The 25,535-nt window shown below is 47.7% G+C and overlaps 2 protein-coding genes across 10 annotated transcripts in view; one reads left to right on the forward strand and one right to left on the reverse strand.

Annotated features, from left to right (window-relative positions):
- The window catches only part of SCFD2 (sec1 family domain containing 2), a 422,795-nt gene extending 412,142 nt beyond the window's left edge, over positions 1 to 10,653 (forward strand). For 5 of the 9 annotated variants that reach the window (XM_028491840.2, XM_028491845.2, XM_024131936.3 and 2 more), the window contains one exon: positions 7,792 to 8,024. In XM_028491840.2, coding sequence (XP_028347641.1) covers positions 7,792 to 7,884 — 93 coding nt within the window. In that variant the 3' untranslated portion in view covers positions 7,885 to 8,024. Of the gene's footprint in view, positions 1 to 7,418; positions 8,025 to 9,769 lie in introns of those variants that run through there. The other 4 variants (XM_028491837.2, XM_028491844.2, XM_028491838.2 and 1 more) reach the window with 3 other exon arrangements.
- Positions 10,654 to 15,487: 4,834 nt separating this feature from the next.
- Positions 15,488 to 20,467, reverse strand: RASL11B (RAS like family 11 member B). The gene is made up of 4 exons (XM_007105084.4): positions 20,116 to 20,467; positions 19,446 to 19,502; positions 18,186 to 18,262; positions 15,488 to 17,213 (listed from the first exon to the last, which is right to left on the reverse strand). The coding sequence occupies exons 1-4, from the start codon at positions 20,255 to 20,257 to the stop codon at positions 16,743 to 16,745; spliced, it is 747 nt and encodes a 248-aa protein (XP_007105146.1). The 5' UTR covers positions 20,258 to 20,467; the 3' UTR covers positions 15,488 to 16,742.
- Positions 20,468 to 25,535: the final 5,068 nt, after the last annotated feature.

The raw sequence follows: 25,535 nt of genomic DNA on the forward strand, positions 1-25,535 counted from the left end.
GCGCAGGCTCAGCGGCCATGGCTCACGGGCCCAGCCGCTCCGCGGCACGTGGGATCTTCCCGGACCGGGGCACGAACCCGCGTCCCCTGCATCGGCAGGCGGACTCTCAACCACTGCGCCACCAGGGAAGCCCTGTACTTGCATTATTGAAGCATAAGATAAAAGCAGCTTTTCTGGAGACTACACCAACCTGTTATTGATTCTGGGATTATGGACAACTAAAACCACTCTGTCTTTTGTATCAATTGCTATGATCCATACCTACTGTATATCAACATGGGTGCTTTTTGGACCCAGGTACAGAAACTTACAGTCTCTTAAACTGGATTAGTCGATTATCCAGTAAACATTTATTGAGCATCTGCTCTGTGCCAAGCACGGTTCTTTGTGCTGAGGATAGAGCGGTGACCAAGCCAGACTCGTTCCTGCTTTCATGGAACTTACATTCTAATAGTAAGTGATTGACTGACATTAAACACGGAAGCTCCAGCTAGACATGAGTGTTCCGGGAACATGGACAGGTGCTGTGATGGGAATACCTGGGGTCTTGGAGGCAAGAGGTTCCTTCAGATGGCACCGGCTTCCCCTGGAGCAGAAGACTGGTGAGCTGAGGTTTGCAAGGCATTCGGGGATCTGCTCTTCAAAGGAAACTGCTGATAGAAGTCACTTAAGGCACATCCAGAAATGAATTCTCTTTTACAAAAAATGGTAAGGGTAGCATAAAACAGTGGAATCCAGAAACCTCATTAGCACCTGCTAGTCCTAGAGGATGGTTGTTATACTCTAAAATGGGGTGTTTTCTCCACTCTCCATCTGTGGTTCTTGGTAAACATGCTGAGAGAAAGTGGGCAGCTGGAGAAGGTCCTCTTTCCTGACTACAAAAAAAAAAAAAAAAGGATCAAAGAGGCAACCTCTCAACCCCACTGCAAACAGCCACAGCCATGAGCAGGAGACTTTGCAGGCTTGCCCTGGTCTGGGGTATGTGTGCTCAACACTGGCCTCTCTCATTCCAGACAGCTCTGCAGGCTGAACCCTGTAGCTGGGTCGTGGCCAAGAGGCCAGCAGAAGCCTGCGATTGTGGGAGGCAAATAACAGGGAGGGGCCCTTCCAGAAAATACAGGGAAAGGCCAGCTCAGGAAACAGAGGAAGACCGAGTGACCAAGCCGACCCTGCCATCACAGCTCTTCATGGGCTAGTGCACGTTGCCCAGCCACACTTTCACGTGCGTCTACATTTCTGGAGCTGAACATTTAATGAGAATGTAATAGAAAAAGGAATTAGACCCAGAAATATGCTCATACGCATACAATTTTGCACAACTGTGGAGGTTCAAGGATACCTAAATCCTGGATGTAAACCGTGGCTCCAGGTTATTCTAAAATTTGAAGCCCCAAAGAGAAGAGTCAAGCGACTTCCTTTTTTTTTCTTTTTTCTTTGGTCTACATTTAATTTGTTCCGAAGTTTCTTACTCTAAGGAAAATGTCAGTGAGATTCAAAATTTTTCTTTTTACCTGAGTTAGCTTAGGGCCTTATAATTTGAAATATTAGATGGCATTACACATGTTCATATTGTTCCTCTTAACTTTACCCTTCATTCCTGTGCACTTCATGTGTCTTTGATATTTGTAGCAATCCTCGTAACAACGCTGAAGTCATTTGCAAATGGAAGGTTTTTGTTCTTGTTGTTTTCCCTCAAGCGACTTCTTTTTAAACAACCATCAGGAGGGACAAAAGTGACTGAGGCATCTGAAATCTCATCGGGTTCCTTAGGAGAGCCTAAGCACAGCACACTCACCCCTCAGGCAATGAGAAGGCAGTGAGTTTTCCAGAAAGCTCGTCATGTCTGTTTAATTAATCCACTGCCCCACTGGTTTAACGATACAAACGTCTTATGTTTAACACACGTGTGTACGTGCGTGTATATGTGCAGCACCTGTGCTAATGGGGGTGAGTGGTGCCTTGAATCTGACATGTGCTCCAAAACCAGTTCATCAGCTGGATGAATATGCGTGTTGGTACCTGTGCGTATTAGTCACTTTTACTGGGAAGCATCTCCCAAGGTCCAAAGAAAAATAGAGAAAAACTATTTTTACCCACCTCTCCTTTCACTTCACAATGTTAGAAACCAGAGGGATGTGGAGTCTAAATCCCGGGTTGCCGGCTTCCCGCTATTCAGCAGAAATGGAACAGGAAGATACTGGCACCTACAAGTTATGGCCCGGAGAAGCGGAAGGTGGAGAGAAAGCTAGCAGGCTGGGTCACTCTTGCAGGAGCCGGGGTGGGCTGAGCACAGAGACAAGATGCCCCTCCTTCAGCTGGAGTAGAGAGCCTGTGTGGAGCCCCAAAGGCAGCTTTTTAGGGGCTTGGTTCAGAGGCACCCTGGTGTCCTTCGCCCTTGCCTCCCCGATGGAAATTTTCATCAGTGCCCTTGGTTGCCTGGGAAAAAGCCAATCCTCCGAAAGGAGCTCTAGTGCTTAATTTACCTCATATCACACATTTGATGACTATGTTCATAAAATTTAAATTTCATATCCAACAGGCCAATTTCAGATTGCTTTAAGCATTTTCTTTTTCATTTTTGAGTGCCGTTTCCCCCCATTTAGCTAACTTTTTATAATTTTAAGGACTATTTCAGTCAAATAAGGCAGAAATGCTTTTAGTTGAGTAGGCTCAAAAACGGGAAATGCTCAAAAGCATTCTGAAGAACAAAAGACGCCTAAGATGGGAAAATGCTTAGGGACCATCAGCTATTATAATACAAAGGAAATGTTAGTGGTGTGATCCTGCTTGTTCTTCAAAATAGGACATTTAGACAAGTGGGTTTTCAGCTGAATTGATTTCAAACAAATTTACGCAGAGCTATTTGAGATACCAGAGCCTCCTGGTGTGAAAAACTTCCTGCTGGCTAAACCCACTGCCTCCTTCCTAGTCTTGTTTTTGTTCATTCATTTAATCAGTCATTGGCTAACTCACTATATCGAGGACCTGCTAGGTATCAGGCACTGTGCCAGCACACAACAAAGAAACAAGGAATACAATGTGATACCAACAGCCATTGAAACATCCTCAGTCTTCAGAGAGGGGTGGTCTGGGAAGGCTTCTGGGAGGTGGTGATGCCTGAGTGGATTATTGAAGGATGATTAAGAGGACTTCAGGCAAAGAGTTGGGAACTCTCGTTCCAGATGAAGAAGCATCCCCAAAGTGCCATTTGTGAAACTTCAAATCATTTAGGGTGGCTGGAATGTGGAACCAGTGGTGAGGGGTGTGTGGTGGCCAGGGGGTGGAGTGTGGAGTGCTGAACAGCCATCAGTCTCTAAAGTCCTGGAATGCTCTCTAAGACAGCTGGACTTACAGAGTTTTGGTTTGTGGTTACCATGAGGTTTTGATATACCAGTCTCTATACATACAGGATTGTTTTAAGTTGCTGGTCTCTTAATTTCAAATGCATTTCCAATATCCTGCATTTTGATATCATAGTTGTGTCTGGATGATTTCCTACCTTTACTGTATGTTTGCCTTTACTCGTGAGCTTTCCCGTTAGTAATTTTCCTTTTTCTAGTTGTGGCCTCTTCTTTCCTTCTAGAGAAGTTCCTCTAGCATTTGTTACAAAGCTGGTCTGATGGTGCTGATTTCTCTTAGCTTTTGCTTGTCTGTAAAGCTTTTGATTTCCCCATCCAGTCTGAATGAGAGCCTTGCTGGGTAGAGTATTCTTGGTTGTAGGTTTTTCCCTTTTATCACTTTAAATATATACTGCCACTCCCATCTAGCCTGCAGAGTTTCTGCTGAAATATCAGCTGATAATCTTATGGGGATTCCCTTATATGTTATTTGTTGCTTTTCCCTTGTTGCTTTTAATATTTTCTCTTTGTCTTTAATTTTTGTCAGTTTGATTAATATGTGTCTTGGTGTGTGCCTCCTTGGATTTATCCTGTATGGGACTCTCTGCGCTTCCTGGACTTGAGAATGTTTCCTTTCCCAAGTTAGGGAAGTTTTCGGGTATTATCTCTTCAAGTATTTTCTCAGGCCCTTTCTCTTTTCCTTCTGAGGCCCCTATGATATGAATGTTGGTACATTTTATGTTGTCCCAGAGGTCTCTTAGACTGTCCTTATTTCTTTCATTCTTCTTTCTTTATTCTATTCCACAGCAGTGGGTCAGGCTTATAAATGGTGGAGAGAAGGCAGTTAGGATTTTAAACCTATGAGTAAATACAATCAGATTTACACTTGGGGAAGATGGCTCTGGCACATTTATCTCCTCTGAGTCCACCCCAATGACTGCTGTGAGCTGAATAGGGGGAATGCAGCAGTGGATGAGAATAGTGAAGATGATGATGATAATGAAGACGATAATAGCGGGTACCATTTTAAGCCCCACCAGAGCCTGTCTTTGTGCTAAGTATTTTATATATATGTTCACATTTGATCCTCATGATAATCGTGTGAGGTGGATATCATTATTCCCACTTTATAGATGACGACTTGAGGCTCAGAGTGATTAAGCGAATTCTCCAGGGTCCATCGTCTGGCAAGTGGCCAGCTGGGGCCCAGCTCAAATTGGACACTCCTAAGGCTGTGCTCTTAACGACTGTTCTATCCGACGAGAGTCCTTGGTCTCAGCTTCCTCCTTTCCTCCCCTCCTCAAAGACCCCCTCCATTACTTCACAGGCTGCCTCTGTTTTCCATCTGATTCTTTTCAGCCCTCCACAGGGCATGCCCCAGACACCCTCTGGTTTAGCCCTGTTGCTGTCTAAATAACCATTTGTCTAGATGTGAGGGTCCTGGTCCTTGGTTCCAGCTCGGTGGAGGTGACCGAACCCATATTCACTGTCAGCCATGACTGAAAGCCCAGCAGACGGCCTGTGAGTGACAGATTCTTTTAGCTTAGTTATCACTGCTCTAGAAGTGTCCACATCAACCGAGTCTACAGCCTTTCCCCTCCAAGTTCCTCAACCCTGTTAATAAGACTTAACCATCCTGTGGGACTCACTCTAGCCATTACACTTGCCCTCACCTCAGCCAGAGAGGAATTCACCGTCTTGACATTGGAACTAAGGACCCCAGGGGCTGGCAGCGGTGGTGGAGCCTGGCGAGCAGGAGGGCAGGGGAGGGGCTGTGGCCATTAGCTTCCCTGGCTTCTCCTACCTCTCAAGAGTCTATTCTTGTGCAAAGGATTTTTGTCTTTATGTGTGCGGTTTTTTTTTTTGTTTTTTTTTTTGTTTTTTTTTTGCGGTACGCGGGCCTCTCACTGTTGTGGCCTCTCCCGTTGCGGAGCACAGACTCCGGATGCGCAGGCTCAGCGGCCATGGCTCACGGGCCCAGCTGCTCCACGGCATGTGGGATCTTCCCAGACCGGGGCACGAACCCGTGTCCCCTGCATCGGCAGGCGGACTCTCAACCACTGCGCCACCAGGGAAGCCCTATGTGTGCATTTTTAAAAATATCTGCATAAGGGTTTCTTAACTTGTCTATGAATCCTAGTTATCCACCTAAACCTCACCTAAAACTGTATTCAGAATCTTGTGTGTACACATATGCATATTTTTCTAGAGAGTTTTTAGCTTTCATAAGATTCAAAAGGAGGCCTATGACCCAATCACAAACACAATAAAATAGCAGCTCAGAATTGCTGAGCACCTCACGTGCTCTACGCACTTGGCCTTATGTAATCCTTGCCACAATGCTACAAGCTCGGGGCTGTTGTTTTTCTTCTGGGAAGGATAGAGTGAGGCCCCAGGTGAAGTGACCTTCCCCAGGGCATGTATGTAGCCCATCAGCGGTGGAGCCGGGCTCTACTAGCTTCTGGTGAGCGTGCTGGTCTGGGCGCCGCCATTCTCAACCATCTGTTGGACTTGGCCCAGAAGACCCCGAGGGGTGAGTAGAGGCCCTCTCCTCTCTCTCCAGAGCCACATATTCAAATGGTATCTACACCGTGTGATAAGGGGATGCTAATATTCACTATCTGCCCTCAAACTCTCATCACACGGCTTTCTAGGAAAAATGTGAGCACAGATTGCAGTGTATTTTTTTCTGCCAGAAATATGACTTGGCTGACATTAGCCATATATTTTCAAGGATAATTCTCTTGCAAAAAACAGTAACATCACTGCTTTCAAAGATTAATTTTTGTTTTAAACAGAAAACCTTTCAAGAACCTCATTTCTTTAACAACAACAAGCACAAGAAAATTATAAAATGCTTCCTTCTCTCCTCCCCTCCCTGCTTTTCCTCCACATTGGGGCGTAGGCTCTGGTTTTGGCCAGTGAGTTGGTTAATTCATTGCCTTGGTTCCACCTGGGATAGCTTTGGGGGTGGGAGGGGTAGAGAGTGAGGTGTGAGTGCCAACTTGCTTCCCCGCAAGAGGCCTGGCCAGGCGGTGTGGCCCCTTGAAGCCAGGCCTGCTGCCGGCCTGCAACCCCCCGCGCTCAGGGGCTGGGCTCTGGCATCTGACTCATGCCTCCTCCCCACTTGCCATAGTCACCTCCTTATCTACCAGGCGTACAACCCCTGCCTGGGCAAAACCTCACCAGCCTGACAGAGCGCATCACTGCTCCAGCCCAGCCCTGGGGAGCGAGCTCTCCCAGTGCTGCAGAGGGAAATCTGCCCCAGAAGAACGGCCCAGTCTCAGGGATGCAGAAAGGGACATCACGACGACAGGCCAGAGAAGCCCAAAGGTCCATGTGGACTAGGGGAGTAAGCAGCCTTCCCAGAGCCCTTGATGATAGAGGAATGACTAGACAGACACTTGGACGCTGAAGCCGGCCTGCCTGGGTTGGAATCCTGACTCAACTGCTTCTGCTTCCTGTGTGTCCTTGGACAAGTTGCTTAACCTTTCTGTACTTTATTTTCCTTATCTGCAAAGTAGGAATAATATAGGTACCTACTTCATAGGGTTGTTAAGAAGATTAAATGGATATTAAATGAGATCATCCTCAGTGCCTGGCCCACCATAAGAACTAATAAATATTAGCAGATATCATCATTATTATCATCATTGTTATGGGTCAAATTGTGTCCCTCCCAAAAGATGTTAAAGTCGGAACCCCTAGTACCTGTGAATGTGGACTTATTTGGAAATAGGTTTTGCAGATGATCAAATTAAGATGAGGTCATTAGGGTGAGCTCTAATCCTATATGACTGTGTCCTTGTCAAAGGGGAAATGTGGACACAGAGACAGACACACGTAGAGGGAAGACAATGTGAAGACATAAGGGAGCTTAAGAGGGAAGATTCTCCCTCACAACCCTTAGAAGCAACCAACCCTGCCAACACCTTGCTCTTGGACTTCTGGCCTCCAGAAGTGTGAGACAATAACTTTCTGTTATTGAAGTTTTGGGTACTAAGAAATTAATACAGCCATCATCATTATCACCCACAGCAACAGCCAGCTCTTGAGTGTGCCTTCTCTCTTTCCCTGAAGGAGCAAAGGCTCCCTAGAAGAGGGAGAGACCTCTCTGTTGAGGTCACATTACTGGATCACAAAGCGACGGTCTGATCAAGTTCAATTCAGAAGCAAGGTGGTGGCTGGGCTCAGCCCTGCTCAGTGCCCACTGGTTAAAGGCTCAGCAGACGCAGCCCACCATCCCGCCGGCCATCCAGCCTGTGCGCCCTTCCTTACACCCAGGACTCTAGCATCCGGTGGCATTCAAGCTGCCGCCTTCTGCCTTTTTCTCCACAGTACCCACTCCACGCCTTCCCCCAAAGAAATGTGTTGCATTTTATTTCTCATCATCTGATAAACTGGGATTGGCTCTCCTAATTGTCTGCGGTGTGTTTGCCCCTCCTGTTGTTAGGTAATCGTTCTGTCCACGCGACTCCTGAAGCCAACTAACATCCCTGAACTGTTATTTACAACTGACCGGCTGCATCCAGACCTTGGCTTCTGAGCATCTGCTGAGAAGAGGAGACCTACCCGAGCTGGAAATCCCAATACTATTTTCTGTCCCCCTCCAAGATATGCCTCCCAAGCCAGTGTCCCTGTTACTAATCGTGGGTATGACTGAATTATGCCCAAAGGGTCTTTTTTTTTTTTCGTCCACCTCACTACAAATAACTCAATTTCGTTTCTTTTTATGGCTGAGTAATACTCCATTGTATATATGTGGCACATCTTCTTTATCCATTCATCTGTCGATGGACACTTAGGTTGCTTTGCCCGAAGGATCTTGATACCCACACAGTGAAGTACTTTGCTGGCATTGCTGAGATTCTTAAAAAAAAAAAAAATTTTTTTTCATTTTTCTGAAGGCATCAAACTGCCTTTGAGCTGGCCTAATTCATGATAATTCCACTTTATCCTTAACCCTCTCTCTGTGATCTTTCTGATTCCACCTGCAAGTTCATTCATTCTAAATGAGTGCCTGTTGGTGAGTATTGGTAGATTACAAGACGTTTGATCTGCAGTTGCTCAAGGAGAAGTTACCCATGCTTTAGAATCGTGTGAGGAAAGTTTGGTTTTTAAGATTATATAGCTGAGGAGGGAATGCTGCAAATAGGATCTGAGGCTTTGTTTCTCTCTTAATCTGAGACATTTCTGAAAAGGCCAGAAGGGAGGGGTAGTGGCTAGGGCAGTGCTGATTGTCTGCCTGTGTTGTAAATCGCCTGCCTGTACAAAGGGCTGCATTGTTCCAGTTTGCTTACTGGGCAGGGCTGCCAGCCTGCTTGGAACAGGAGTGGGAGAGAGGTTGATTGGAGGGCTGTGCCTGCCTGTAAAAGGTTTCCTCTCCTCCCCAAGGAAGGCCCCAATAAAGATATCTAGTCCAGGGAGTCTAGGTTGGAACCTCACCCCCTGTGACTTTTGTGATATCACATTTCTATAGAAGTATAAAGCTTTCTTTTCTGTGAATCTAACTCTTCCTTCTAGCCATAACAGAAAAACCTAGACTGACAGAGTGAAATTATATAAGAACTCCAGCAAAAATGAACTGCTTGGAACCCACACATTTGTAGGTGTATAGTTCATGGAAATTTCTAACATCTCTAAAAGAAGTTTGTAATAAAGAGATAAAGCTGCAAAATAGTGGCTAGTGTGGATTAAACAGAGGAAATAAAATGTAAACCAAAACACTCACGTGTCTCTGCTTTTAGTTCTCTACAAAACACTGTTATGAGAAAACTGTGAAGTTGGAAATCATTTTGAGATGTCATTGAAGCAGGTTTTCTAGACACCAACGTTCTTTATTTTGTCCAAGTATGTTTTCCACCTAACACCAGTTCCTTCACGATGCTGAAATACTGGAGACCTCGGATGCTTCTTCCATTCCACTCAGTTAAAAGTTTGAATAAGGAAGAAAATGGCAAATAGCGGCAAAGAGATGATCATTAAAGCAAAGATCACTCTTTTCTAAAAATAAAGAAGTAACCTGGGGTCTTCCCTAGTGGCACAGTGGTTGAGAATCCGCCTGCCAATGCAGGGGACATGGGTTCGAGCCCTGGTCCAGGAAGATTCCACATGCCGCGGAGCAACAAAGCCTGTGTGCCACAACTACTGAGCCTGCGCTCTAGAACCCGCGAGCCACAACTACTGAGCCCGTGTGCTACAATTACTGAAGCCCGTGTGCCTAGAATCTGTGCTCCGCAACAAGAGAAGCCACTGCAATGGGAAGCCCGTGCACCAAAATGAAGAGTAGCCCCCGCTCGCCACAACTAGAGAAAGCCCGCGCGCAGCAATGAAGACCCAACGCAGCCAAAAAAAAAAGAAGTAACCTGTTGTGTGTCTCCAATCTGCATGCATTCATTCATTCAATCATTCATTCATTCCCAACTATCCAGCGGTATGTGCCAGGCATTCCGAGAGGTTCTGCCCATGATATGGGGAAGGAGAGACGCGCATCCCAGACTCCATGGCTCTCACAGAACAAGCAGCTGGTGCTTCTCCTGACACTCGGGCCCTGTGTGAGGATCTGCTCAAGGATCAGTGTTTTGTTTTTTTGGTTTTTTTTTTTTGGCCTTACCCCATGGCTTGTAGAATCTTAGGTCCCTGACCAGGGACCGAACCCGGGCCCTAAGCAGTGGAAGCCCAGAGTCCTAACCACCGGACCGCCAGGGAATTCCCGAGGTTAAGTTTTAAACCATATGTCTATATGCAAAGGAAACTTTCGGGAAATAGGAAAACCAAACTGCTAACAAGTGGTTCCCCCTGGGAAGCAGCATATTATAGGAGGACTAAGAAAAGGGAACGTCTCGCTCTCAATATATTTGTGTCATTTGAATATGTTTCACAGTAGACATGTATTTGTGTTTTACTTCTGTGCCTTGAATGTATTTTTACAAGTTAATTTTCTCTTTTATAAAAGAATAATTAAAAGCTTCTCATCTGAAATGATAAACAGAGGAAGTTTCTGATTGTAAATGTTAACATTCAGCAGTTACTATGTCCCGAAAATGCTCTCCGTACTAGATTAAATATGGTCCAAAGCAGTCTCTGAGTGATGGGGGGAACATCGAAAGTTTAGTTTATAATAGTCTTTTTCTATCTCTGTGGTCGGTAGTTGGAGGAATTGAGCTAGGTAGACAGTCAGGTAGCGGAAGGCTTTGGAGGAAATGTGAGCTGAAAGAAGACCGTGGGGGTCAGAGTTTGGTTTGAATAAGAAGGTAGGAGGCACGACTTGGTGTAAATCCTGCAAAGAGCCTTCCCCAGATAAGAAAAAAGAGGGGACTCTGGAAGTAGCACATCGGGCCCCTGGGCGGAGCTTCCCGAAACCTCTCTGGCATTGCTTTCTTCTTGGGCTCACTGCCCGGGAGAGGAGGGGGTGAGGGAGAAACGATCGTGCTCTTGGTGTCCTACGAAGGAGCAGTGGTTAGAACAGAGCTCCATAGTTTTGTCTGGGTTTAAGTCTCAGCTCTGCCACTCCCAGCAGTGTGTACCTCTCCAAGCCCTAGTGCCTCCATCTGTAAATCCTGATAAGAATGAGTGGTACCTACCTCATGAGAGGGCTGCTGTAGGGGGACGCCATCCCTAACACAGCCTGCACGGGACACCAAGGAATGTGGGTTTTCACTGCTGAAGACACCAAGGAACTCACCCCACAAAATTATCGATAAAGTCTCCAAAGGCGGATAATGTCAAATGAAGAGAAAATCTGGAAGCATTCCCAGGGTCCACAAAGGTGAGAAAACGGAGGAGGAATAATGCCCTGGTCCCACCTACTTCCAGGATGATACAGCCCAGAGGCCAGGAGCAACGCCTGGAGCCCCATCCCGTGGCGTGGGTTCCAATCCCGCCTCCTCCGCACAATGGTTCACTTCTCCTGGTCTCTGCTGACTATGAATTGGACAATGATAGGACATACCACGTAGAGTTGTCGTGAGAATTAAAAGAGTTAATACGTGTAAAGCATTTAGAACACGGCACTTGGCAAGCTGGCTAAGAGCGCAGAAGAATTGGCAGTTAATGTCTAACGATTTTGCCCATGCAGAGCCCTGTCCCTGATAGAACTTTCTCCATCCCTAATGTTAGCTACAGAGTAGTTATGACTCTGAGACTGACACCCTGACTGAACCATTTCAACCTCATCCAAATGCACCAGTTCTAAAGGGATTTCCCCCCCCCACCCCCGCCAGATGTCAGCCACCTGAAGGTGGCTTAAAAGGCCGAGCTGGGTGTTTATTGTGGTTTCCCCTCTCTCCGCCTGGGTCTGAGTGTTCACCAGCTAAACCCTGGCTGGCCAGAGCCAAAACAAGCACAGACAAATGCAAGCCTTCTGCCAAGGATCTCATCAGCCACTCTTCATAGACACAACTGATAGAGGTGTAAATACTCCTTAGCGATTGACTTCCACTTATTTTTTTTTTTTGCGGTACGCGGGCCTCTCACTGCTGTGGCCTCTCCCGTTGCGGAGCACGGGCTCCGGACGCGCAGGCTCGGCGGCCATGGCTCACGGGCCCACCCGCTCCGCGGCATGTGGGATCTTCCCGGACCGGGGCACGAACCCGTGTCCCCTGCATCGGCAGGCGGACTCTCAACCACTGCGCCACCAGGGAAGCCCGACTTCCACTTTTGTAAACCCTCCTTCTGGAGTCTGCTTCCCGGCAAACATAGCAGGCACGACAGGTGTTTGGAGGTGCGGCGGCCAGGGGTTGTCCCCAGAGGCCTGGGGCCTATGGATACGGCTCCGTCGACCCCAGACCCCTCCATTACAGCGTTACCCAATAACAAAGACTTCCATCAGGCTCACCCCAAGACTACTATTATTTATTAAACCTCGGTTACCAGAAACAGAATCCCGACAACAAATAATCCAGGATTACAAATATCGTCTGCCATTGCTGCCCAGGAAACATTAAGAGAAACTCCATCTCTATTTTAAAAGACAAAACCAGACGACGCCGGGGGCGGGGGTATTTGAGAGCGGAGGCATGGGGGATGCTTGTTGGATCTTTGCCACAATCAGCGATAACCCCAATCCTGTTCTCACCGAATTAGGAGAGTAATGAGGACAATAAGAACTTTCTAGAAGTTTCTCCTTTTAGACTCTGAAGGGAGTGCAGAAAACACCAGTTCTCCTGGGTTATTTATTGTAACAAATAAAGCCCTCTCATTCCTTGTGGCCACTGCCAGGAGCCCTGTCTTGATTTACCGGCTGAGACTTGGCCCGGCAGCCCGTCCCCCGCTGGTGCGGCCCTGGAGTTACCCAACTGCTCGCTCCTGAGGGATTTGCCTGCAGGCTTGTGCGTTTGTCCAGAAAGCACATCTGCTTTCTCCCTTGCGGGGTGTAACATGAATGTCGGAATCCCGCTTTTCACCAGAACGAGGGGCTCACCGTAGGCAGGCCCGCAGCTCTTGACCCTGGGGCTCAGGGCAGCCCGGTGGCCGGGCGCTGACAGGGAGCCATCGTGGTCCCCGGCGCAGCGCCAGGCCCGCTGCAGAGTGTTTGGATGGTTTTGATTTGTGGCAGGGAGGAAGCTCAAAAGCCAGACATCTCGACGGACAAGGATCCGGTGCTGAGGCAGACGGGCTGTGGGCTGTGCTGGCCCCCGCCCCAGCCTGGACGTCTTTATTACTGAGCTGGGACTGGAGGCCAGTAAGCAGCAGGCTGATAGCAAGAGCAGATGTGGCCACGGCAGCCAGGCGGGGCCACGAGCCCAGGGTAGCAACAGGGAGGTGGAGGGAAGCCCGACAGGGACCACGGGCCGGGGCAGGGAGGGCCAGCGTCTGCAAGCAGAGGAGAGGAGAGCTCCGTGCGCTGGGGGCTTTGCTTAGAGGAGCCGGGGCTGGGAAGCGGAGGGCCGGCTGCCTGGCGTCTAGGCCGTGGCAGCAGGCAGACGTGGTGGAGTCCTGGATCCGAGTCTGCCACTTAGGAGCTCATTCTTCTGAGCCTTCCTTCTCCACATCTGTAGCAGGGACTGAAAATGGATTGTGGGGTTGGTGTGGAGGATGGAAGTTATTTCAAGTACCCCCTACAGTGCCTGGTACAGAGGTTTTCAGTCAACAGAAACAGTGAGTGTACCTGCCTGTGTGACCCCAGCTTTCATCTCTCTGAGCCTCAGTTTCCTCATCTTTAAACTGGAGGTGGAATTATTACCTTCCTTGCAGGATTCTTCAGAAGATTAAAGGAGATGGATTATAATCTGCGCGCACACACACACACACACACACACACACACACACACACACACACACACACCTCCCTTCCCCTACCCAGGTGGCAAAGGAAGCCATCCCCTACCCAGGTGGGAGAAGGCCATTTCTCAGTGCCATATGATTATAGATCAGAAATTAAAACCAAAGAGGGATTCAGAGTATAATGAAAAGGATGAACAAAGGTAATGAAATATGAAGCTAAATTCATGAGAAGAAAACATGGTGTATTCTAGAACTATAAATAGTCAAGTCAGCCTGAGACAGTGGACAGACCTGGGACGTGGGTGGTTTCCAGCCGGGAGTCAATCTGTCTCTCCCAGAATGGCCTCCAACAAACCACTTTATCCCCAGGGTAGACTGGAGCCCTGAGACCCTTTCAACCTGAATTTCTAAAATGAAATGTAAGAGACCGAGTCCAGTACTGTGGGGATGTGAGGGGCAACGGGGAAGTGCCAGGAGGTCAGGAAGGGCAGCTCACAAAGGAGGAGGAGAGGCCTGCTGTGAGGTTTGCAGACTCTTGGAGCAGGTAGAAAGGAGAGGGAGGAAGCAGGGCGCCTCTCATAAACAGACGACGTCTGGCGCCGCTCAGCACCTCTGCAAGATAAAGCCCCCGGGAAAATTCATCTTCTTTAATTCCAGAACATGGGTAGAAGACAATTGGTAAGTATATAAAGATGAACCTCTCACTCACTGGACATTACTAATATAGCCACGTAGAATGAATAAAAACAAACGTGAACAGAATCTAGTCAGAGATCCTTGTCTCACTGCCTTTGAAATGAGACATTTTTAGAATCTCATGTGAGCGCTGTTCCCTCCCTGCCCCCAACACCTTCTCAGAGGTTCGGTTAGGCTTGAAGTGTAGAAAAATTGCTCTCCATGTAAGGAAGGTTTGGGACATCACCAGAAGCCCCGTCAAGAGCAGGCAGGACATTTACCCTGTGGGAAAACAGATTTGAAAATCTGGTACCGTTCCATAGTAGGCCCTCAACTATTCATTATGGCTGCTTCTCTTGGTCCCAAGGCCCCCTATATGTGGCAGTGGCCCGTATATGAAATATTATAAAGGACTAAGAACATTGAATATAGTCAGAAGACATTGATTCACGCCCTTTGTGTGAACTTGAGGACATCACTCGAAACTCAGAGCCTGTTTTTCTCATCTGTAAAATGGTCCTATTTCCTCCCCCGCCCTCCCCACTGGTTTATCCTGAGGGTTAAATGAGATCAGGTATGTGAAAGCACTACACAGACAAATAGAAGCTGTGACTATTTGCCCATAAAGGTGGTGACTCACTTAGCTTGTATGAAAGGTCTCCCAGGCTCGGATGGAAGCAGATGAGAGGCCTGGCAGTTTTAGCACATCACCTGGGGCAGGTGCTATATGGGAGGGGTTCCTGAACAGCCCTGGATCAACTGCTATGAGCTTCTACAAAATGAGAACAAAGTGCACTCTCTGAAAGCAGCATACCCAAGGAAGGTTTGCCAAATAGAGCACATATGGAGAAATAGTGGTCTTGTGTAGAAGCATGATCTTCACAGCTTAGCCAAGCGATCTCTTATCAGCATAAAATATAGGGCCAGGGCTTCCCTGGTGGCGCGGTGGTTGAGAGTCCGCCTGCCAATGCGGGGGATGCGGGTTCGTGCCCCGGTCTGGGAGGATCCCACATGCCGCGGAGCGGCTGGGCCCGTGAGCCATGGCCGCTGAGCCTGCGCGTCCGGAGCCTGGGGAGAGGCCACAGCGGTGAGAGGCCCGCGTACTGCAAAAAAAAAAAAAAAAAAAAAAAAAAATATATATATATATATATATATATATATATAGGGCCAGACATTTGTCTTAGGTTTACCTGGAGGATCAGGAAGGAAATGAATAGGAGATGTGCTATACCCTTGACTAGAAAGCAGCAAATTACAATTTACAACTCTCGCAGGCCGGGGCCTTTGCCAAGTTATTTAACTTGTTTTCAAGCCTATTTCCTCATCTGTAAAATGGGGATAAGGATAGAATGCACTTCAGTGGTTTGTTGTGAGAGTTAAGCGCTCACCCCAGGAAGGTGTCATGCCCGACTCGACGTGCCCAAGAAGTACAAGGTGCTGAGTAATACTTTGTCTGAAGGACAGAAGGTGAACGTTTCAATTAAGACCAAGTCAGACGTCTGCTCTTTTAAAATGAGCTTTATTGTACATAAAATAAATTAATTACAGTTTAAGCCAAAGCATGAGTGGCTTTTTAAAGTGCATCTGTGTAGGAGATTTGGCGGTCACCCCTGCATCACTCGCTTTAAGATAGTGTTTCCGTAGTTAAGCCACAACTCGGCCAGGTCTAGAAACAACCCAGCGTCATTGCTGTATTTATACAAATCGGACCAAAATAAATGGACACATTTTGTTTTTCTGTACCTGATGCAACGATTAAAAACAAAAAATTATACAGTCTCACAATTACTCAAAGTCTGGGGCTGAAGAGTTTGTGTTCTCAACCACTCAACACATACCCAACTCAGCATACTCACCCCATGTCAGGAGGATGCAGGCCCCAAAGCTTACACATGTCTGTATATATAACATTCGGCCCATAAACTCCACCCTTTTTGGTGGGGTGGGGTAGTATTTTCTCCTTGTTCTTTAAAAAAAAAAGAAATCTGGATATCCTTCAGGTTAGAAGGGCATTCTATAAGGAAGCGTATTCCAGAGACACATATACTCGTGTAAGAAAAGCAATTCTTCCTCTTGGGAGGAGGAAAAAAAAAAAAGGAAAAGAAAGAAAGAAGAAAAAAAAAAGAGGAAAGCCTGTGAATGCTTAATCCATTCTTTCATTCCCAATGTAAATCACATCAATACATTGGCTGAAATTACAACTGACTGTCATTTACAAGGTAGTTAACAAAATCCCCAGCGATCGTGCCCCGTCCCCACTCCAGAGGAAAAGACATGGAGGACATTTCACGTATTCGGAGGGTGTGGCAGTGGGCTCGTTCAAGCTGCATCAGTTCTGTCCCCCGGCTCAGGACAACGCTTCCTCGTTTGCAGCAGTTCCATGGGCCCTCCTGGCCCCTCTGCTCCAGCCCTTCCTGGAACCATGAATAACTGCCAGCATCCAACATTCCTGCAGAACCTCGGGCCTCTTCCCGGGAAGACCAAACCCCCTTGAGCAGCCCGGCTTCAGACAGAGGTGACAGTCCTGACTTTGGCAGAGAGGGCTTGCTTGAACCTCCTCTTCAGGTCCTGCATGTTGGGGGACTTGGGCCTGGGGATGAGGGAGGTCCGTCGCTTCTCTGGCGTACCACTGGGCTGCTGTTTGTGACTCACTTCCTTGCACAGCACGTGGAAAGCGCTGTAGACGTCGTTGTCGTTCTCGCTGACGGACACCTCGTAGAAGGAGCAGCCCAGCATGCTGGCCAGCTGCAGTCCGAGCTGAGGGTCCACCTGCCTGATGTGCAGCAGGTCGGCCTTGTTGGCCACGACGACCACGGGCAGCCGAGTGCCCGGGTGCAGCTGCTGCACGTGCTGGTGGAGCGGGCCGGTGAGTTCGTAGCTCTTGTAGTCGGTGATAGAGAAGACGATCACCACGGCGTCTGCCCAGCGGATGCATCTATTCAGCTGCTCGGTGCAGCTCAGGCCGTTCTCGTGGACCTGAAAGAGAGGGATGACGGCAAGGTGAAGGGTGAGGGCCAGAGAGAGCCCTGGCTCGGCTGGAGAGAGAATTCAAAAAGCCCTTAGCGGGAACACCAGGTTTCAGGCCGTAAACAAGTTCTATCCCCCCCACGCTTCAGTTTTCTCGACAATATGTTGATCCAGCTGCATGGAGCTGGAATAAATAACAGAGCAGCTCACCACACTCGAGTGGAAAATTGACCTGCAGAGAACTCCATGCAGAGAGACTTTGTAGTTGCATAAAATGGGAAATTAACTGGCTAGACAGTAAGTCTGGGGAAGTAAAGATAGGAGCTGGAAGCATTTAAACCTGGATAACTGCCCAGTTCAAGAGGGAATAACAGAGCAGCTCACCACACTCGAGTGGAAAATTGACCTGCAGAGAACTCCATGCAGAGAGACTTTGTAGTTGCATAAAATGGGAAATTAACTGGCTAGACAGTAAGTCTGGGGAAGTAAAGATAGGAGCTGGAAGCATTTAAACCTGGATAACTGCCCAGTTCAAGAGGGAAAAAAAAAAAAAACCACCCACACACACGCGCATGGCTCTTTGTCTATAGCGTAACTTTCCACCCTATAAAAATGATTCCAAGTGTTTGGAGACTATACCTAGATGTTTGATTTCTAATGCCAAAAACACAAATGTAAAAACTGACCTTTTTAACCATAGCAAGGGCATTTTGCCAAATCCAAGTGTGTTTGGTTTGGTCTTTCCTGCTGGGTAGAATCCTCCTAAGAGAAGATTTCTGCCCCTTAGCCAAGTCTCCCAAATTAAGCCAGGCTAAGACTGACCAACAGCCAGATACAACTGAAGTGTCAAACAACATATAAAAGCCTAGTGACTCCCCAAGTCTCTCTCCTCCTTCAGCATGAGGAACTTTGAAAACAATCGAACAATTCCACGGCCAAGCAGACTCCCCTCTGATCTAGTCACATATCTCAGATACTCACCTGAATACCTGGAGTGTCTTGAACCTGAATAGCCAGGGTTTCACCTTCTATTTGGACTTGTCTGGTATAGAGATTACCTATAAAGGCAAAATTTCAAAAAAAAGAGATTATGTCCTTCCTTCTTGTACAACTTTTAAAACATTGTGGGATATTTTTTTTAACTTAGAAATTATAACCTGAACCAATGCACAAAAATATGCTGTAGTTTATTCTGTTTAATGGGCTTATTTCAGATTTTTTTAAAACAACTGCAATTTTAACCCCGTATTAGCAGGTTTATTAAAACTAGGACAAAGCTTGTACATTTTTGGAACCTTAGTTGTTGAATTTTAAACGAAGATTCCATGTTTAGAGAATTTCCTTGAAAAATATTTTTCTTGTTCGGCATGTGTGGAATTTGTTTTATTTTAGTACTTATCGCTCTTTGGCATAAATTTATATTCTAGCTATTAGATATAATGGTTTGGTGGGCAAATATTGTTAGTAAATTCACAACCAACATTATCAGTTGGAATATAAGTGTAACATAACATAGCTGACTCTCCATCAAAGCACAAGGCTGCCATGCCTTACCTTGGGATGGTTTATATAGTGCGTTTCAAATAATCCCCTGTAGGTACTTCATATGGTCTAAGGAATTAAGCAATTTGCTAACAGAGCATAGGTAGAAAGCCCTTAAGCCTCCCCAGTGGATATTCTTAATCACAGGGATTGAAAAAGTGTTCTATCATTTATTCAGGAACTCTCCTCCTAAAATTTTACCATTTCGTTATTTTTCTTTGTTAAGAAAAGAGAACTTGAGGTTTACAACTGCTCTCCTTTGGCCTTTGCTTTAAAAGGTCACCTCTGAAAGGCAGCCAGCAGAGAGGGCGAGGGGTGTGTGGGGAGGAGCTGGCCATCTTTTTTTTTTCTTTTTTTATGACTTTTGCAGGAGTGTTTTGAAGGGAGAGGCTCTTGAGTACAAAGGGTGCTTCCAACTGGGGTCCCTATAGTTAAAACATACCAAGGGGAATACTTTCAGGCACTTGATAAAATGATGAATGGGCTTGGAATGGAATGAGGCCAGATGGCAGTTATGGGAAGGCGGGGGAGCACGGGACGGGGGCAAGGGAGGTTGGAAGTGACAGGACCCCAGTGCCCAGACTGTCACTCTGAAGGAAGCTGCCTGGTAGACACTGGAAAAAAAAAAAAAAAAAAAAAAAAAAGGAACAGCAGTACTGGTGCAAGCTGACAGCATTTTCCTCAAATACATTTCCTCACCTGCATTTCTTTCATAGTCACCGATGAATCGTTTGGTGAGGAACCGGACCACCAGAGCTGCAGGTCAGAAAAGAGAAGGGAAAGAGAGTTAACCTTGGCACAAGAAGTTAGGTTGGTCTCCACCCCTCCCCCAACCTAAAAAGCAACTCTCAGAGAAAGCCAGCCGACCACCACGTGAAATTCCTACCCTGCAGCGACGGGGAGGGGGCTGGAAGGCGTCGTGAATTATGGCTCTGTCCAGCTGGATGGGTCATTTGGTCCACCACCATCCTCGGAGCCCGGCTGAGCCACACCTAAGCCTTCCCGCAGACAAATGTCTTTCCTAACCTTAAAGATCTCCAGGAGAGGTTACGTTCACTAACTCCCCTTTCTGTGCCAGGGACTGCCAGAGGCTCAAGAACCCCAAAATTCGAATCCCAGTTGTGTCGGTGGTGTAGAGAGAGGGTCAGCTGGCCATCAGCAGTTTGTTTCCCTCATCTGATGAAGGAGGGGGGTGGAAACGAAGATGGCTGAGGTCCCTCCCGAGGGGCAGCGGGTCAGTAGCAGAGGGTGGGCGATCCGGCTGCAGCTCCCACCTCTCCCCCACGCCTCGTTTAACCGCAACTCAGTGGGGGCCGCCCAACTCCAGCCCCGGAGGTAAGCGGGTTCTCGCCGGAGCGCTAAGACTCACCTGTCTTGCCCACGCCACTGGCGCCCACCACTGCGATCTTGACCAGGCGGCGGCCCGCCGCCCCCAGGCAGCAATCGGCGGCGGCTACGCTGCCCGGGGCGGGGTACTCGGCGATAGTGCACATGTTCTGAATGAGGCGCATCGCCGCTTCGGCAGGGGCTTCACCGCGCGGGACGGGACCTGCGAGACAGGAAGAGGCTCACGCTGCGCAGGAGCGGGCTGGGGGACCGGGTAGGGGGCTCCGCGGTATTAAAAAAAAAAAAAAAAAAAAGAAAGAAGAAAGAAAAAAAAAAGCCCCGGAGCGGGCGCGGCGGGAGACTCAAGCTAGCTCGGGTTCCAGGCTGGGATTGCAGCAGGGCTGCGCGCGCGCTGTTTTCTCCGGGGCCGGCCCCACCCCTTGTTTCCCGCGGCCAATCCCTGGGCGCCCTGCGCGAGGCCCCGCCCCCGGCGCCGCTCCGCGCGCGCCACGCCCCTGGGGTCGCCCGGAGCCAGTGCGGGGCCCCGTGAGGCTCGGAGAAAATGGGGCAGCCGGCAACAGGAGGCAACGGGTGGGCCGGAGCCGACTGCGCAGCCAATGGCGGCCGCCCAGGAGGGCGGCGCCGGGGAGGGCGGCGCTGGGCACGGGTCGGGGTTCCGCTGCGCCGGGACGGGGCACATGCTGTGGCTGCGGGGTTGGGGGCGCCTCGGTTCCTGGAATGGGGCTCGGTCTGGGGGCAGCCGTGGGGGATGCCTCTTGGCCTGTTTGCCTGCCGTCCCCGAAGAGCACGGCCTCGATCCCCCATTAGCATTCCCAGGCATCTGCACCCGCCCGGATGCCCAGCCCGCCCGCCTACTCCCCGCAGCCAACTGACCGGTCGGCCCAGCTCCGCCCACCTTCAGGGAACCTGCGCCCGGGAGGCCGGGGCCTCGAGGGTGTGAGCGCTCGGGGTCGCCCGTACGGCTGCCCGGCTTCGTGCCTGTCTCCTTAATTTGGGGCGTGACTGCACTGACTCGGGTGCATCCGGAGTGGCATCCCGGATCATAGATCTGGCTACAGTGGCAGTCAGTAACAAAGACCCCCGTACCCACTCCCCTGAAATGTGACTTTAACTTTGGGGAAAAATAAAGTCACCCAGTTTTCTCTAGCTCTCGTTGGCAGGGTGGCGGATCACTCACCCTCTGACAAGCTCACGTGAACACACATACGGTCGGGTGCATGTACAGCATACCCAGAGGCAAATCTAGAAGTAATTATAGAACAAGCTTTCTAGCGCCTCACACGCACTCACACCTCTTCCAAGAGCTGTGAAAAGGAAAGAAACAGTTACCCCAGCTGTCTCTGGATACTGACTAGATTGGGAGGCAGATATCAGAAAGGGTCTGCACTTAGTCTCTGGTTATGAGGAATGGCAAGTTTACTTAAGTGACTTGATGCCAATTTACGCTCATAAAATCCCAAGCTCCAGCCCCTTACGTTCTCACCACGGAAAGGCATCTTCAGTGGTAGGCTGAATTCCCCATCCAAGTAACATTCTGTGGCTGGAACTGCTGTAACATGTCACCAGACACTCAGGCTGACCACCTCCCCATTCCCTTCATCTCGCCCCCTCTCCTTCTCACCCTCCTAACGTGGTGGGCCCCCAAATGTTCCAGAGGCTTTTATCCTAAGGCAAATGACAGCAAACACTGTGGCACTGGGTCCACACCCACATTAAAGGTTGAAACGTAAAAGTAAAGTAAACCAATTCCCTTATCTACACGTCAGGCATCTAGTTTGACTCCCCCTTGCAACCTTGACTTAATTGACCAGGTATTTGACAGAATTTATGATGCAGACCCAGTTCAGACGTTGAGATGAACCCTCGGGCCTATCACGGTTTAGATGTTTGCAGGAATTCAAGGACAAAATAGGAGAGTAATCTCAAATGGCTCAGCAGCAAGTCTTCTAGGATGGGCAACATAATTAGCAAGGTGCACAACCTTAACAAACACAAGAAAAGGTTGACTTCTGGGGAGATCACAGGAATGAAAGAAATTCAGCCATTTAAGTCAGAAGGGAAAAGAGTATATCCAAAATGCACTATGTTTTTCTGCATGGTTTAAATCAAACTTGAATTTTGCTCTTCATAAAAATTGCAAAAATGCACTGTTTTTTGCCATAAAATCAAACTTAGCAAGACTATAATTACAGGTAACCATGTACTTTTCAACGCCCCCCCGCCAGGAAAAAAAAGCCTGTAATTCTGTCATGCTTATGTGGTAAAATAATTATGTAGTCTAAAGTTTTTGTTTAACTGCTTTTTACACACACACACACACCACACACAGAGACATGACGAAAGTTGTCAAGGGAAATTTTGCTTTGAATCATTTTAGCTTCTGGGGCTTGATTTTCAGTACCATGAGCCTGTACCAAGCCTGTGATTCTTCTGTCTGAAACACAAAGGCTGAATTTGGTATTCTTATTTTAGGTCTAAGAGATCTGGCTGTGCTTCAAAGAACACAGAAAAGAAAAAAAGAAGAGAAAGATGGAGAAAAGCTCTTCAAATTCCAAACATCTAGGAAATAGCCCGCCTCCATGCCACTCTGCCTCAGTGGATGACACTGAGAGTTACCCCTTCTCAGAAATTCATAGAATTAATAAAAAGGAAAGGGAAGGGGCAGGAGAACTGATATACATTGAAGGCTTGTTTTATTTCAGGCTGTGGGCTAGGGATTTAGCAAACAAAAATCTCATTTTACCTTTTACCTCTTCCTAAGAGGCAGATGTCATCATTACTTCCTGTTGCAGTTTTCTGTTGCTGCTTTGGATATCCAAGATGCCTTCTTCAGTGACATGTCTGCGTTTCAGCTGGAATGGCTGGAACAGCTGGGACTGGCCAGCATCTCTCTCTGCCTGCCTCCCACTTTGGTTAGCTCAGGCCCCCTCACAGCATGGCAGGTGGCTTCCCTTAGAAGGAGTATTCTAAGAAAGGAAGCGGAAGCTGTCAATCTCTTAAGGCCAGTGCATGGAAACTGGCACAGCATCACTTCAGCTATATTCTGATGGTCAGTCCCAGAGCCCACCCAGATTAAAGGGCAAGGGGCATAGATCCCACCTTTAGAGGGGAGTAATGTCAAAGAATTTGTGGCCATCTGTAATTCACCACCCTTCCATTTTATAAATGAGGAAACAAAGTCTTGCTTAAAAACTCCTTCAAGGTCATATATCCTATAAAAGACAGAGCCAAAATCTGAAAAGGATGAGTAACACAGAAAATATCCAGGCTGTTCACAATGAGATGGTCTCCTGTGATGCCATGCTATAGTGGTTAAACTGTTCTCTCTCTCGGCACCCACCTCTGGTTAACCTAACACACTAGAAATGGAAAGGAAGGTGAGTGTGAACGCACCATTTCCTCCACACTTTTCTAGCATCCCAAGGAACATAGGGGCCCAAAAAAGGAGAGCTTGGGCCCTACCTTACATTTAATTTTCAATTATAAAAGAGTATAATGAGATTCTTTTTCAACTGATTGCTTTGAGACCACTGTTCAAGACCACTATTTTCGTTGCTTTTATGTACTCTGTATTGACACCCCTCTCTGCTTTTTTGAATTGTTTTCCTACAGTCTGGCACAGGGAGGGAGTATTTAATTTTCAATTATAAAAGAGTATAATGAGATTCTTTTTCAACTGATTGCTTTGAGACCACTGTTCAAGACCACTATTTTCGTTGCTTTTATGTACTCTGTATTGACACCCCTCTCTGCTTTTTTGAATTGTTTTCCTACAGTCTGGCACAGGGAGTATTTACTGATGTCGCTTGCTCAGATCCTTTTCCATTCTTTAGTGAGAGCACCTCAGTTTTCCTTTGGAAAACTCCCCTGCCCCATTCTCACGTTGCTCTGATGGTGGCAATGCGGAGATACCAATCCCTAACTGCAGGAGTAGATACCAATAAGCCTCAGGGATTCATTCAGGGCTGGGCCAGTGAAATATTTCCCTGAGAGTTTTGCTGGGGGAAGGGGTGCTTCATTTGCACTGATGTTAATCAGCTGGTAGAAAGTGAGCCTGGAACTCCAGGTAACCATCCTGCCACCATGTGGGGAAGTCTGCCGCAGAATGAAGCCAACCCACAAGAAAGCAAAGTTGACAGGCAGAGAGGCAGGACCCTGATGGCATCTTTTCTGGCTCTGCATTCAGCCATACCTGAAAATCCAGACTCACTCCTTGAAATTCCCAGTTACAGGGGTCAACACAGTTGCTTTCGAGATTAGGCTAGTTTGAGTTGGATCTCTTGTCACTGCACTGAACACGGCTTCACACACCCTGTTTGTGGGGAGTTGTGGTCTCTGCACAAGCATCAGCAATACCCCTCATTCAGAAATCTGAGCTCAGCCATATCCTGCAATCTATAGAAATAAGCACCCAACTGAAAGGATATTAGTACATCCAGACAATAGAATATTCAGCACTAGATAGAAATGAGCTATCAAGCCACGAAAAGCCATGGAAGAAGCTTACATGCATATGACTAAGTAAAAGAAGCCAATCTCAAAAGGCTACATACTGTATGATCCCAACTTTATGACATCCTCGAAAAGGCAAAACTAAGAAGAGAGCAAAAAGATCAGTGGTTGCCCATGGGGACCAGGGATGGAGGCATGAACAGGTGAAGCACAGAGGGTTTTTAGGGCAGTGAAACTACTCTGTATGATACTACAGTGGTGGTTACAGGTCTTTATACAGTTGCCCAAACCCATAGAATGTACAACACCAAGAACGAACCCTAATGTAAACTATGGGCTTTGGGTGATGGTGCTGTGTCACTGTAAGTTCATCAGTTGGAACAAATGTACCACTCTGGTGAGGGATGTTGATAACTGGGGGAGGCTCTGTGTCTGGGGGGCGGGGCATGGGCTACATATGGGAAGTCTGTACCTTCCGCTCAATGTTGCTGTGAATCTAAAACTGCTCGAAAAATAATCTATTAAAAAAAAAATATATATATATATATATATGAAAGGGCATCTAGTCCAACTTTCTCCTGCAATATCCCTGCTAAGAGATTGCCCAGCCTAATCTAGAATTCTTCCAGTGATGGGAACTACTCACCATCCACAGCAGCACATTTATACTGAGCTGTTATCTTTTCTCCTAGAGCCCCCTTCCTGAAAGGCAGACGTCGGCATCCTCACCAGCTTTCCAAACACCTGATCCATTGCTCCTTTGCCTTCCATAGTAGTTTGGAAAGGACTAAAGGACTGATAAGGGAAAAGGAAAGGTGCTTGCCTATGCATGGACTTGTAAAGGAACAGGAAACACCGGAGATGCGTCGCCTGCATCTTCACTGAGGATGACTTGTAATAGAGTTTTCATCATTCAATTTTAAAAATTAAAAAGAGGGCTTCCCTGGTGGCGCAGTGGTTGAGAGTCCGCCTGCCGATGCAGGGGGCACG

The sequence above is a fragment of the Physeter macrocephalus genome, chromosome 7, assembly GCF_002837175.3.
Source record: "Physeter macrocephalus isolate SW-GA chromosome 7, ASM283717v5, whole genome shotgun sequence".
Classification (NCBI taxonomy): domain Eukaryota; kingdom Metazoa; phylum Chordata; class Mammalia; order Artiodactyla; family Physeteridae; genus Physeter; species Physeter macrocephalus.